Source organism: Triturus cristatus, chromosome 1_1, assembly GCF_964204655.1.
Source record: "Triturus cristatus chromosome 1_1, aTriCri1.1, whole genome shotgun sequence".
Taxonomy (NCBI): Eukaryota; Metazoa; Chordata; class Amphibia; order Caudata; family Salamandridae; genus Triturus; species Triturus cristatus.
In genome coordinates, this window is record NC_140579.1 from 66,045,298 (window position 1) to 66,059,444 (window position 14,147).

The window sequence follows — 14,147 nt, forward strand, 5'->3', positions numbered from 1 at the left end:
ATAAATAGGTTAGCTTAGTTGGGGAGAGGTCACCCTGCAGTAGTAATCTGCAGTGGAATTAATAGGGATAGGTCACCCCTCAGTAGTAGCCTGGAGTGGAAATAACACAACCTGTGCGTATTTGTGAAATATTTAAGTCCACGCAGTAAAGTGGTGTGCTGGTCATAAGTATGAACACCGAAAAGTTTTCAACCTTCCATGCTCCAAACTTTAAAGTCTTAAGTTGTAAAGTTTGAAAGTGCATATTGCACTCCTGCACTGTTTAGCTAGCATGAATGTAACACCAAAGCGATCTCCAAAAAGAAATTAAACATGTGAGGTGGGCTGGGGCGAGGTCACTATAATGTTATTGATGCATACGGAACATAAAAGTAAAGCCTACATTAATAACCGTGAATACAAAATCGCTCCAAAAAGTTTTGCACAGTATAATTAAAAGATTCTAGGAGACTTAAAAAAAAGCCAGAATGCTCCAAAGTGGACAGGTCTATTATTTAGACAAGCATTGATTTCGCCGATGTCATGAAGAAAGAGCTGTTTTTATCATCTGGGAGAAGGAAAGAGCTCCCTGACAGATAACACAGGAGTGGAGATGATGCGGTCAGAGCTGGGGATCCTGGTTCTAGTCTCGGCGGTGCCGCACAACAACCTGTGATTCTTTGCAAATCACTTATTCTCTCCAGGGGATACATTTTTATATAAATATGCTGCATGAGTGAAAGGGAAAACTTTATGAAAATATAGTTATATCAAAGCGGATGTTAACTATATTTCGGTGTTGGGAAAATAAGAGAATCAGATGAGGAACAAGCATTGATAAATGCAGGAAAATATGTTGCAACCAATAGAAATGGAGGAAAGGTAAGTGGCACGCACAGGAAACAATGAGAAGGCTGGAACGAGAGGAGGCAGGATGTAAGTCCCTTTCAAGTTTATATTAAAAACATAAGATTTCTAAAGCACAGTGCACCAATACTTCCAGGTCACAGCTCCGACCATAGGCTGCCTTGAGGAGGAAAATATGTAGCCGATGTCAACACCACACCACATAAGAGCGTGCCAGCAAGGAAAATGAAAGTCTGACCGACTTCGACCCGGCAGCTACAGACAGATAACACACAGGCTGCCTTGAGAAGGAAAAAATGCAGCTGACATCTCGGGATCTAACGAAGAGTACCACTGAAGAAAGAAAGGACAGTCGGACACCCAGCTGCCAGTGCTTAATTAAAGCCGGTGGATTCCGGTGCTTGGCACCAGCACTTAATTATCAACACCGGCACTTACGCCAGCTGCCACATAGTGGGGCTGATTGTGTATTTTAAAGAGGAACAGAACAACTGTTGATTATTATTTCAATATGCATTTAAAACAGCTAATACCTGCCGCCCAAGCTACTCTTATAGCTTTGGGGGCCTTGACCAGTCTGAATTGTCAGACTTGAAGCAGTGTGATGGTTAGTAGTTGTGTTGATTCTGTGATGGGCTGCGCTGGAAGGGGCTGAGGTCCGTGCATGCTGTGGTGGCCTCCTGACGAGGGCTCTGGCAGTTATTGTTTTACAAGCTAAGCACTGTCAGCAGCAACAGACAACACCCACAGGGCAGACTGGAGGAGGGAAACATACAGCTGACATCACCACCACAGGACATAACGCAGGCCGCCGCAGCCCCGTCGTGTGGGTGTGTGAGGGACATGGTTTCTTGTTGTGGTGGGGGGGGGGGGGCATCATTCCTTAACCCAACCCATTGTATGCCTGGCAGAACTCGTGCAATGTCATGGAATAAGAAACATTTAAACGCCAGAGAAAGCCTTGCTGCTTTCCCAAGCAAAAGGAAACTGAAAAGCAACACAGTTTATTTGATATTGCTGGCAGAGAGAGGCCCACCAAAAGGTACCCTATGTCCATGGCAGGGGCGTAATTCAGGCCCCTGCGACGTAGGAGGGTGGGGGAGGGAGGGGGCACGAAATAAAAATAACCGGCCACCCGTAGAGGGTGCCCAGACTCTGAAGGCATTATACAACCAGACACTTGGTAGTAAGCGCTGTATAGAAGCAGTTGTTTTCCAGAATATTTTATACAGTAATATAGCATGACATACATATTGTGTTCTAGATACCGTGTACAAAAATATCTTCCCATTCAGTGTGAATTTTCTATTTTCAATTAATAATTTAGGACACAATATTGATGTGACAATATTCTGGACCACACCACTAACCCCTGTCATTTACAGTGCTTAGAAATGAAATGAGATGTGAAATCCTGTATAAAAATCAAGTTATTGTCGTGTAGAAACCAGTGGGGCACAAGATCTAATCCTCAAAGCTGCCCCCTCTGCTGTGCCCAGCCCCTCAATACACCCGCAAACTCCAAAAGCGCCAAAGGGCAGCTGGAAACTGGAGGGGGCGCTATATAAACACAACTTGTGATATGAACAGTGTGTGATCACCTGTGATGCCGACAGGTGTGTGAAGTGACTGGCTCCCCGCTGCAGACTGGTCATCACCTACCACGGAGGGTGTTGGCAGATGTGGGGTGCAACCTGTGCGAACATGGAAGAAATGAAAATTCAAAGTAACAGAAAACCCGGCCATTATGTTTCCAGTTAGCGAAACCCAGAGAGGGTGAGGCAATGTAGGAGAAGCTCCCCCACCACCCCCAGACACCAGTCCCCCAAGAGAGACCCCTGTCACAGTGGATAACTGGACATGGTTTAGCGAAACGGTTTAACGAAGGGCTATTTGGGCGAATTCCACTGTTTCTTCTGGGTCGCTGAGGAGCGAAATTGGGCTAAAAATTCACTTGGTGGCGATGACAGGAAAGAAGCAGATTTCTAGACCGAACTACCAGGACAAAACAGAATGGAAGACAAGCATTTGCAATGCAATGGGTCTCTCATTTTCTAAACTCTTAAATGTGAGACCTATTGCATTTTCAAATGGTTGTTTGCAAAAGCGCCCCATGCAGCGCTGTCACATTAATGGCGGCCATGCCACTTTCCTTAGACAAGGCTCGTGTAAAGAAAGGGTCGTGGCCACCATTAACTTGAAAGTGCAGCATGGTGCGCTTTTACAAACAAAGTTTAAAAAATAGGGAAAAAAACATGCAGCCGCGTTTGACGCCACAAATAAACCTAAGGCGCTGCTGCCACTGTGGCGTGCTATGAAAATATAAATTAAGCCCACGAACGAGCACACAGACTACGAAAGAGCGTGTCCCGCAAGCAGGCAGGGAAAAGCATTAAACAAAATAGTGCTTGGAGGCTGTAATTCAAGCCTACCAAGCAGCAACACAGGTAAGGGGGGGTGTCGCGACGGGAGGTTACAAATGAAGACAAGGCGGTACTAAGCAGGGACTACCAAGCCTATAAATGAATCAGAAGCCAGCATTTACCAACGACAATGACACAGCCCAAGAAAAAATAGGGGCGAAGAGTGGGCGGAGCTTCACCTCCATACTCCGAATACAGCATACCTCGCAGAGCAGCGCATGCGCTGCCCAGGAGCAACCTAAAAACAAGCATTGGCATAGCCAATAGGTCTCGCCTTTGGAACCTTATAAGTGTTTAGTTATCCAGCACAATATCCTTGGTGCGACAACATCAATTGTTGCATGGCTAAACACTTATAAGGTCCCAAAAGCGAGGCCTATTTGCTATGCCAATGCTTGTCTGAGTTTAATGAATGTTCTCAGATTGGGATACAATGATTTAGGCGTTGTCGGCGTAGGATACAATGTCGCAGCCAAAGATACGAACGAGGTACAGAAGAGACATAAATCTTGGAGTAGGACTCAACGAGGAGCTTTTAAGTACACTGAACTTAACAGAGTTTGCGATGGAAAGGGGGGGACAGTCATAGCCCGAGTGCAGTCTGAGAGAAAAAAGTAAAACCGTTTTAGTGCCTGAATGCAAATTCTGTTCTCAAACAGGAGCGAGATGAGAAAAGAGTTTGAGACTATGCCAAAGCTGCAGAGAAATCCAACAGCACCATTGCTGGGCCACCATGGTCGATAATGGCTCTGATATCATCAGATATTGCCAATAGTGCTGGTTTCAGTGCTGTGTGAAGGATGAATTCAGACAATGAAGAACCCCACGAAGAAGGGGTACAGGAAGAAAAGAGTGTACAGAAGTCAAAAGGAGGAGGAATAGGGAAATCTTAATATATTTTTGTGATCATTTCTATAAAAAAAAAAACAGATCGTCACAGCTTCTGAGATGGCTGGTTAGTATTACCGCAAGCAGACTGATTTAGTAGATTTTGACAATTAAAAACTAAAGTCACAGGCAGAGTTTTTTTTAATGTTTACATTTTTTGGTATGGAAAGCTGTGGACTGACCTGATTAACTGCTTGTAATTCTATATGTCGGAGCGATAACCGAATGCATCCGCACGTGCAAAAAAAAAAAACAGCGCATGGGCCTTAGATCACAACGGAGATTTATAAATAAAAAAAACAAGAAGCGCGAGCAAAAAAAAAAACACGCGAGTGGTGCGCGCGAAAGGAGAGGCCTGTGCATGTTCACGCTCACATGCACACAGGCTTTAAGCCACTCTGGTAGCACTTTGAAAACCCGCTTACTAAAGGTCTCGCCTGAGGTAGCGCATGCGCTAGCGCTCAGGCGAGACCTAATGAGTTGAAAAGTGTGTGCATGTGCCACTGTGTGTATGTACATGCCTGTGCGTGTGTAACGATGTGTGTATGTTGTGGTTGGCCTTCACCCTTGGTAACATGCTGGAACGTGCTCTGAAGTACAACCCTGAGACCTCGCGTTGGGATACAGGAGCAGAGCACACCAGGCAATACACTTGCATGTGGGTCTACTGGTAGCACATGGCCTTCATGTGCGGGATCTCTCCATTCATAGCCATTATCTTCAGAAACAGTGGGAAAAGCATCAGAGGCAGCGCCTATCGGCAGCGCAGATTGTTTCTGAGATTTGGGGCGGTAGCAGTTGCTGTTGCTCATAAATAAGAGGGGGCAGCATTCAAGTGATTCTGCACCCTGAACCAGTGGTAGAAGTAGGGGTCGGGGCGGGGTGGAAGTGGATTTGAGGGGTATGACGTGCCCATACTCTTTATTTTTATTTTAGGAGAACAGTCCCCCTACTTTTGTCAAAAGTCAACCACCCCAGAGCGGCTAATTCCGACATTTGAAATGCATCAAGCTGCAGTGTCATTCAGGGAGTCTCCTGTGCTGTGAAACCGAAGGAGGGGCAAACAGCTAACAAAGCCTTCTTGCCAGGGTGCCTGCTTGCCTGAAAGAAGTGTAAATGTTCACAGATGTTCAATCGGCAAATGTGAAGGACCCCTGGAAGCCGGTTTCGTCTTTAATTGAAGCTTCCTGGTGACACACATTTATTCTTTTTGAGAGGTATTGTGAAGGAGCTATCAACAAAGCTGAGCAGTGTGTGCTTTTATAAAGACAGTTACAAAAAATTGCTTCCTGATGACTCATTCTTTCGTTTTACGGGTTACTGTGACGTAGCGAGCTGCCAGCTAAGCTGTGAAGTGTGTTCTTTTAAAAGATTGTTTTTTAAAAAACGGCACTACTACAGCCTGCAAAAAAACTATCTTTTTGGAAACACTGTATCCTAAACTTTTTTGTGCATTCTGTAGCAGCCAATGTTATACTGTGTGTAATGCAAGTTTAAAGTATTGACTTGCGTGTTCACAGTGCTTTCTGTCACAGACTGGGGCCATGTAGCACTAAACATACACAAGTCACTATTCTCCACTGCACCAACCAGGATTTGGTGCAGTGCATTAACTAATAGAGGCTTCATAATCTACGAAAGTGCATTTCCCACTGATTGACATTAATTTTCATTTAAGCTGTGTGTTATTTTATATGTAGTTACCTTACCAGAAGGTGAAAGACTGAAAAAAGTTACAAAATATTTTGTTATTAGCCACACCCACATGCTCACTCACCACGCCCCATCAACACAGATCGCAATACTTTTTAAATGCACTTCAAGCACTGCCCTGAACCAAATGCACCATCATGCATATACACCTTCTTAGACTGACACTTTCTTTCTCTGGCCTGCGCAGGGCCATTTATCACCCTTGTATCCAACACCTAATTCGAGCACTGACTTCCTGTTCGACCTGAAGAGATAGCTAGCTCGCCATTATAGTTCCAGCTTCTGACTGTGGGGGGGGGGGGGGGGGTGCGTGTATGTGTGTGTGTGAGACCGCGTGCGTGTGTGTGTGTGTGAGACCATTCACGCATGACCGACTCAGCCGCTGACTGGGGTACCTCAGGAGAGCCCACTCACTACCATCCATGTCCAACTCTCGACTTACTCGCTGATTGCTTGATACATGCATATAGCCCCCTTACCTCCTATGTGTGCCTGACGCAGCCACTGATTCTTTGTATGATCTGAAGCAAATCTGTGTTTCCAGCGCCGCCCGAGGAGGTCCATTTGCTGTACTACATGGGCCCGACTAAGACACAGACTCCCACTCACAACTCTACATGTCCAGCTCCTGACTCATCCACTGACTGTATGACCCGAGGAGGGACACCAACGTGCCTTTCCAGCTCCCGTCTCTAGTGGAGACTCATTGTGGGGCATGAGTGCCACTAATACCCTATGTATCCCGCACCTTACTCAAACACGGAGTCCCAAGTGTGACCTCTATAGCGGAACATTTTACCACTGTGCTTGTCCAACAGAACACCTGGTGTGAACGGATATGTACCAAACGGAGAGCCTGTTAACACGATGTCTCATTTGCAACTCCTATCACTGACTTCCTAGGTGACATGGGTAGTGCCCACGCGCTACCAAGTCTATCTCACGGCTGAGAGCTTGTTCTGAGGGCCCATCTGTGCCAATCTCGGCCGTTCACTCCTTACTATTGCTCAAATGAAGTAGTATTTTGTCTCAACACTTACAAAGGTCACCAGACACCATTGATGCACACGAAGAAAATCACGAACCCATAGCATGTCTGCCTCTTAGCCAACCTGTACCTAATTTGGTGAGGAATCGGTAAAATAAAATGAGTTCAGTCTAGGGAGATCTCCGTGTCATAATGTGTCGGAGTGTGTGTGCCTAAAGACGTACATTTGTCTCTCCGTTTGTGACTGGAGGGTCAGGTAATTGACTAGAAGGAGCGCTCAGAAAAGAAATAGACCGGCTTCTTTCTGCACCATCAGTACCTGCACTCTAACAACACCAGTTTAAAAGAGATTTTTCTAATTGATAATTACTTTTGAACACATTCTCTTTTACGTTTGATTTTTTAGGCTAAATATAAAGAACGGGGAACTGTGTTGGCCGAAGACCAGTTGGCTCAGGTGAGAACTAGTTTTTTTTACAGTGTGTCTTTTGTTAGAATTCGAAGTTCTTAAACTGGTGTGCATAGCTAGTCTGAGAGATGCTTCCTGTTACGCTGCATTAAACATTACAATAGCATTTAACTCTTAAGGTGTCCAAAGACAGTAGAAAACCTAAAGATCACTTTAGTCAGGGTGTGATCACAGGAATTCTGGCAGGCATTGAGCGGAATAACGCGGAGCATCGCACATACTTTCAGGAGGTCGCACACTGCCTAGAAGTTCCTCTGGGTATTATTTGAACAAGAAAATACATTGCACAGTTCTATACAAAAATCACTTAAACATGATTTTAGGTATATCATTTCTTCCTCTGAAAGGATTCAGTGTCTCTAGAGTGAACTCCAACTGTTTGTTAGATAAGCTATGCTTGGGGCTATTTAATAATGACAAAAATCATAGGCTTAATGATCTATACCAAGATAACTGCCACCCCTCTATGGTAGGTGGCACAGTCCATAACTGTTAAAATCCACACTGCAAGCAAATGAACAAATGTTTACTTCTGTGATAGGCACCAGTCACCGACTTCTCTTTGTATGTGTACAAAGATGGGGTTTTTCATAGACAGGAAGAAAATGGCGCACCACTTCTATATACGTGATTCAAAAAACAAGTAAACAATTGGGTATGGTGCTAACAGGGAGGGGAAGACCCTAAAACCCCTCAATCTGTGAGGGAAACTCCCCACACATAATAAACAACTGACAGCAATCCCGTGCACTCATACAATATTAAATTACACAATATTAGTGTATCTTAAGCTTGACATAGAAACACTCCAGCGTAGAAGTCTTTGTGTTCTTTAATAGGTCATCGTGTGAAAAGCAAACAAACAGCCAGTCGACACGTGTTTCATCAGAGCAAACGTGAATCTCTCACTCTTCAGGGCTATAACGCTGTGTCCAAAATCAGTGACATCCAAAAAAAACAGAAATTATTCCACCTCAATCAGTTGTATGTATTCGATAAATCTAGATGGTAAGTACAAGCTTCAACTGCCAGCCTTGTCGCAGCAAAAGACTGGAGCTATAAATTATAACCAACAATCTGTTATCAGTACTGATCACGGTCTATGACGCCAGTACAGTTACGAACGGGAAAGATCTTCCCAGTCATCAAAGTTACGCCTGAAGATACGGATGGATCCAGCAATACAAGATTTAGACATGCATTCTTCCAGAATACAAAAAGGTCGAGAGACAGAACCCTGAATTTCCTGTTTTCTTTCTGGAAAGCAACACTACCCAGTAAAAGAGACCTCGATGAAGTCAAAATTCTGAAACTGTGATTATTTGGTCTTTTTTTAATGTTATCAGCTACTAAAGGGACAGGAGGACCTTGCAGGTCTCTACCATGTTCTCTATTCCCAACTACGGGTGGGGGCATCATCAAGCCTGTCTACTAGGTAGGGAAGGATGTACAGGACCTCTAAATCACTGCCACTATGTTCTTTGTGAAAGTCCTGGTAACCAACTGGAGCACAGATGGAACTACATGAAACTGATAATGCTAATCTGAGATGGTGAACCAAAAATACCTCACAGCTCTGGTGAATCAAAACATTCATATTGCCATTCTGGAGATGGCAGACCAAGGTGATTGTATCAATACATACGTTACTTGCGTCCTTGTTTTCTTTTTTGAGATTAAACACTGACTGATACCTACCAAACCACTTTTGTAATAGAAACAAAATGGAGTAAAATCCTTTCACCTATTTTTTGTCAGCAAACTTACGTGATGGGCTAATTCCTCAATAACTCTTCCTGTGAGGCTCGCTGCCTGCCTGGATTGCTCAGCCAAGGCATAACGACCAGTTAGAGTCTGAATAAGTATAATATAGCAGTCTCATAATACTGCAATGAACCCCAATATTTTTTCTAATGCCTTCAAGTTGCCTGATGCAACAACCTACAGTTTTATCTACTGACCATCTCGCTCCTTGACTGTTGCGGAAACGTTTGCTACATATTCGCAAAGGATGCTTGACTTCTCAGTATAGGAAAATTCTGCAGAGAAGCAAATTGTCAACATGTACCCTGCAAATGTTTCACAACCTGCTCACGGTTCTGGTCCAAATATTAGACCTACGAAAAGAGGACTTTACTCAGCAGATTGTTCGGGAGAGTGTACAAGTGCGTGTTCTGAAACTAAATATGGCATCTGACAGAGATGGTGTTTCCCCCGGCTTGGGAAGAGTGGAGAAGTGTGGCTCACTGGTTAGAGTAGGCAGACCTGGAAGCAGAGGTCAGCCCGGGACCAGGGTTCAATTCCCGGCTCAGCTGGGTCTTGAGTCCATAAATTGTCCATGGACTCGATAATTCTCGCTCCAGTGCATACTCGATTCATGGGTTCACACTCTGCAACTCTGGGCAATAGCTTGCTTAATCTCCACAATGGCCCCTCGTGGCGGGATGCCTGGCTTTCACCTTGTGGATGCCCTGCTGGGTTATCTCACAGGGGAATACCAGGACGGGTTCCCTAAGCAAGCGCTTAGAGACCGGTTGGTGATTTGCGCTATATAAATATCTGTACATTTACATTTACATTTACAAGAGTCTTTCACAGCATCCATATCTATGCACAGAGCTGCTGAATCTGCTGCTCAGTCGTGGGTAGAGTCTTAAAGCCTTCACCCCCTCATAATAAGATCTCAAATCTCACTGAAATTACAGAGACATGCATCCATAAGTATTTGTACTGACTGAACTCGAAATTTTCACCAAGGTTGCCTCCACTTTTCAATCATGTACATTTTAATGGGGCATACTTCCACTTACCTGAGATATATCGTTTTTTACCCAGGTATATGAAGGTATTGATTTTGATGGACTTGGATGTGATACAGATTTCTAAAAATGATATACGCCTAGAAGGCACGCCACTGCAGTTGCTTCGGCTTTGGAGTGATGTAACCTTCAAGCCCTTCATAAGCCGAGCCACTGAGTTTGTGATGTTTTTAAGGGTGCCAAGGTGCTGCCTGGTAAATGGGTGAGCAGTGTTGCCATCCAGGTCAACGAGCCAGAGCTTGCACTATTGATCTGAAATTGGCTTTTGGAAGAATAGCTTTACTTCCTTTCAGAAGAGGTGTTGGCATCTTGCTGTTTTGGTTGTCCTTGTAATTTTCTGCCGTCATATTTGTGGTGGCTGAGCATATTCAGTCCAGGCTTCTGCATCTGTAAGAAATCGCCAATCATCTGAAAACCAGCAGATTTTTACAAATGGGCTGTTCTGTCCATCTACTGCGGCGACTAACGCTTTCCTTCATCTATGATCAAGAGCCTGTGTGAACATGCCGTCTAACACAACACAACTTAACCACACACAGACTGCTGAATGGTTGGTTCTCCTATGATTCAAAAATTCAATTACCAAAGGAAAAGCAAAAGAAAGTATTATGGCACTGAACTTAAGAATTTTCGTAAACACGAAAATGTAGTCCCTGCCCATACTCGGGTGAAAAATAGTTTAGTTAACAAACAAAGGTGGTGTATTCAGTAATAGCTTTCCCGGCAAAATATAATGTTCTCTATGTTTTTGTAATTTCTGGTACAGAGTACAACATGGAGCACATCGGCTCTCCTGAATGTGGTTAAATAGGGACACAATTTACTTTCAGTACTTTACACCACTTGCTTTCGGCAACTGACAGAGAATGAGTCACTGGATTACTTGATGCTGGCCGCATGCTCAATGAGCCCCTTAATAGTGCTTACGATAAAAGAGACACACAAATAGGACATTCTGGTATCTCACTGCAGATGATGCTAAGGTTCGACCTACGCTACAAACAATGTCAGAGAAGAAGAAAGCAATACACTTTTAGGCATCCGAGGAGCAGGGATTCAGGTAATATTTTGAGAGAGAGCAGTAAGTCATGGGGTAACGTGATTTTTGCAGGAAGTAAAAAGCAACTCTCATTCCACGTAAAAGTATTATCGGATCATAAAAATATATTTTTATTAAGCTGGTATGTAACATATATATAAAGATGTATTTTCATCATAAAGACTTGATTCAGATCAGACAGCAGCAACAGTAGACTACCTCCTCGTTGTGCCGTGGTTCATATACCATCAATCCTCACATAACCGAGCAGTATCAAGGACAGGCTGCTGCCCATCTCTACCTCCTATTTCTGTTCTAAGAAGCAGTGGCGGAGAATGGATCTCACTGGAAGATCGAAATGGACTGTTACACCACATACACAGATACACAGACTCTTCCGGTTGGATTTTCAGACGCCAGGACGCTTTTTCTCGTCGGATCTTAGTTCGGGAAACACACACACGTGTTTCTACATGATTAATATGGAGCGCTGATCTTGGAAATATGTAATCTTTGTCATCCAGTTTTGGATGTCAATGACCTAGTTTTCCATAGTGAAGAGGATGCCAATTGGTCACAAGTGGTTGCAACTCCTCTTATACAGTACTTTCATGTCACCTTGCATCTAATCTCTGATGTTTGAAAGCTTCACCTCTCGGTTTAGAGGTTTGTAAAAATGTGGGTTTTTAAGGGAGGTTTCCCACAATGACTCTCAATTCAGATGTCCCCCCTCCATAAGAGATTGCATTCCACTTTTTTTTTCTTTCAATCATGGTTTTCACAAAATGGTGTAAGGCCACTTAGTTTGTGATCCTCATCTTAATTTGCAGTTTTTGTGGGTTTTCAGGTAGGTCTGCTGGTATCGACCTGCAGGGATGAGTGGGTCGCTGCTGACACATTTTGACGAGCCCCAAGAGGAATTATCATGCATTTTTTTCAGTGTTAAACCCTATTCCGTTAACACTTCCTTTCTTGAGGCACTTATATCAGTTAGCCATGTAGGGCTGATTTAGACGCCTTTTTGTGTAGAAAGCCTAGTCTGAAATTTTTTCTGATTTTGTTTTGTTGGGACACACAAATCCCCTGCATGGTGACGGACGTGCACCCCTGCCCTGTGTGCCCCAGCTGCGTGAATATTTGGATCCCTGGTACTGATTTTTGGTCATGGAAGAACACAGATAATGGGTGTACGCAATTATCTAGACATATCTCGTGGTGATGCGGTCATGTTAGACAAAACGGGTGCTCCAAGCTCTACTCTCATAGTGGTAGAGGGCTACTGCTGTTGCAGGGATTCTGCTTATACACAGAACTATGCGTAGAACCCCAGGACCTCAGTGAATTGTGGTGTACCAGAAACTCACCTCAGAACCCAGAACCCAGTATCCGGCTAGCATAAGTGTCCCATTCGTTATCCGAGATTTAGCTCGGCGGTCCCAATGAAAAGACAACCCAGAACAAGCGACTCAGTATACTCTCAGGAATGGTGGGAATCGGAAATACCTGTTCGTATATTATTCTCACATCAGTCCACAACAATAATCAACAGAGACACGGTGAAAATAAAAAGAGTTTATTTTTATAGACCACGTGTCCTAAGATGCAGTACTTTGGCTAATACAAGCAGACAAATGATTAAAATCAAAACCATCAGCATCGTTACAATACCATAGAATATAAAAGGGTTGATCATGTTATAATGACAGTGGACCCTACCACCTTCCCTTTACTAAGAAGCTAATATTATTATTAGGCTAGTAGAAGGTCTCTTAGGCTTGAATAGGGGACCCCATACCTCAAAGATCAGCTTAGTGAAATCACATCACAGGAGCATCAGGAGTCTTCTCGCAGGAAGGCTCGTCTTCGGTCTGAATAATAAACATGATGTCTGTGATATTAAAAGCACCAACTTTCAGGTATTCGCAGCTGCTCGTGTGTTATGGCTAAATAGTGGGTCGATCAACCTAGAGTGGAAAACATGCATTGTGTAATAATCCAGACTGTTTGTCACACCATGTACAGACCAAGGTCGCTGCGCAGAGCTCGGGATGGTAACAACAGATTGCTCCCGTGTGAGGCGAGTCTCGAGTCAGCAGTTTGTTTAAGAAATAACATGTAAACGCAGTGTCGTGCGCAAAAGCAGCAAGATGGCTTTCTACCCTCTAACGTGGTTATGCTAACTTAACAATGTATGTACATACTCAGGGAGTCCTCACTACATGCCCCCTTGATCGAAGCACTATTTAGTAGGCAAGAAAACAGAGAACGCAGAGTTCAGTTTCGACAGAGCAGAACAAGGCGTAACCAATCTAAAGCTTCAGAATGTGCAAAAGTCTGAAAAGACAAAAAATAAACAGGGGTTTAAAAAATAAAAATAATAAAAAAAACTCAAAACTTCCATCAGGAAGTGAAAATAAAAAAATAAAATTGCTGTGCCAGGTTGCTGTCCAAAGGCACAGTTGTAAAGGACGTCAGTTCAGTTAATCCATGAACGTATAGGCAGCATACGTGGCAACTGCTTCCAACAAGAAATCGTTTGCAGGGCCACAAAAAGTCTCAGCCATCCAATTAAGCAAAGAAAAGGAACATACGTGTTCTTCAACCATCGGAGCCTCTAGCACAATCAGAGGGCAACCGGACTGTTCCTCCAAGTAGCTCATAGCTAAGAAGTCGTAGGCAGCCATTGCGATGTCCCAATTACCCAGGATACCATGCGCCACACCACAGGCCATAATCCGGACACCAGAACAGGCAAACTCGTGAGACACTAAGGGCCTCATCAGTCGATCGAAATCCGGCACCGGAGACACCGTGTTGGTCAAGCACAAATCCAGAGGCCATTCAAAGGGACAATCCAGGCAGTGAAAAACAGGTTGCACGCAGGTGAAGTAGGAATACCTGAAGGATAATCCATACGCCAGGCTCAAAGTCGCCAATGGCAGAGTACCATAAAAGTCAAGCA

General features: G+C 44.0%; 1 protein-coding gene across 4 annotated transcripts in view; it reads left to right on the forward strand.

Moving 5' to 3' along the window:
* Positions 1-14,147, forward strand: part of LOC146869424 (vacuolar-sorting protein SNF8) — a 241,818-nt gene that overhangs the window by 9,637 nt on the left and 218,034 nt on the right. For all 4 annotated transcript variants that reach the window (XM_085599827.1, XM_085599831.1, XM_085599828.1 and 1 more), the window contains exon 2: positions 7,265-7,315. In XM_085599827.1, the coding sequence (XP_085455953.1) occupies positions 7,265-7,315 (51 nt within the window). The remainder of the gene's footprint in view (positions 1-7,264; positions 7,316-14,147) is intronic.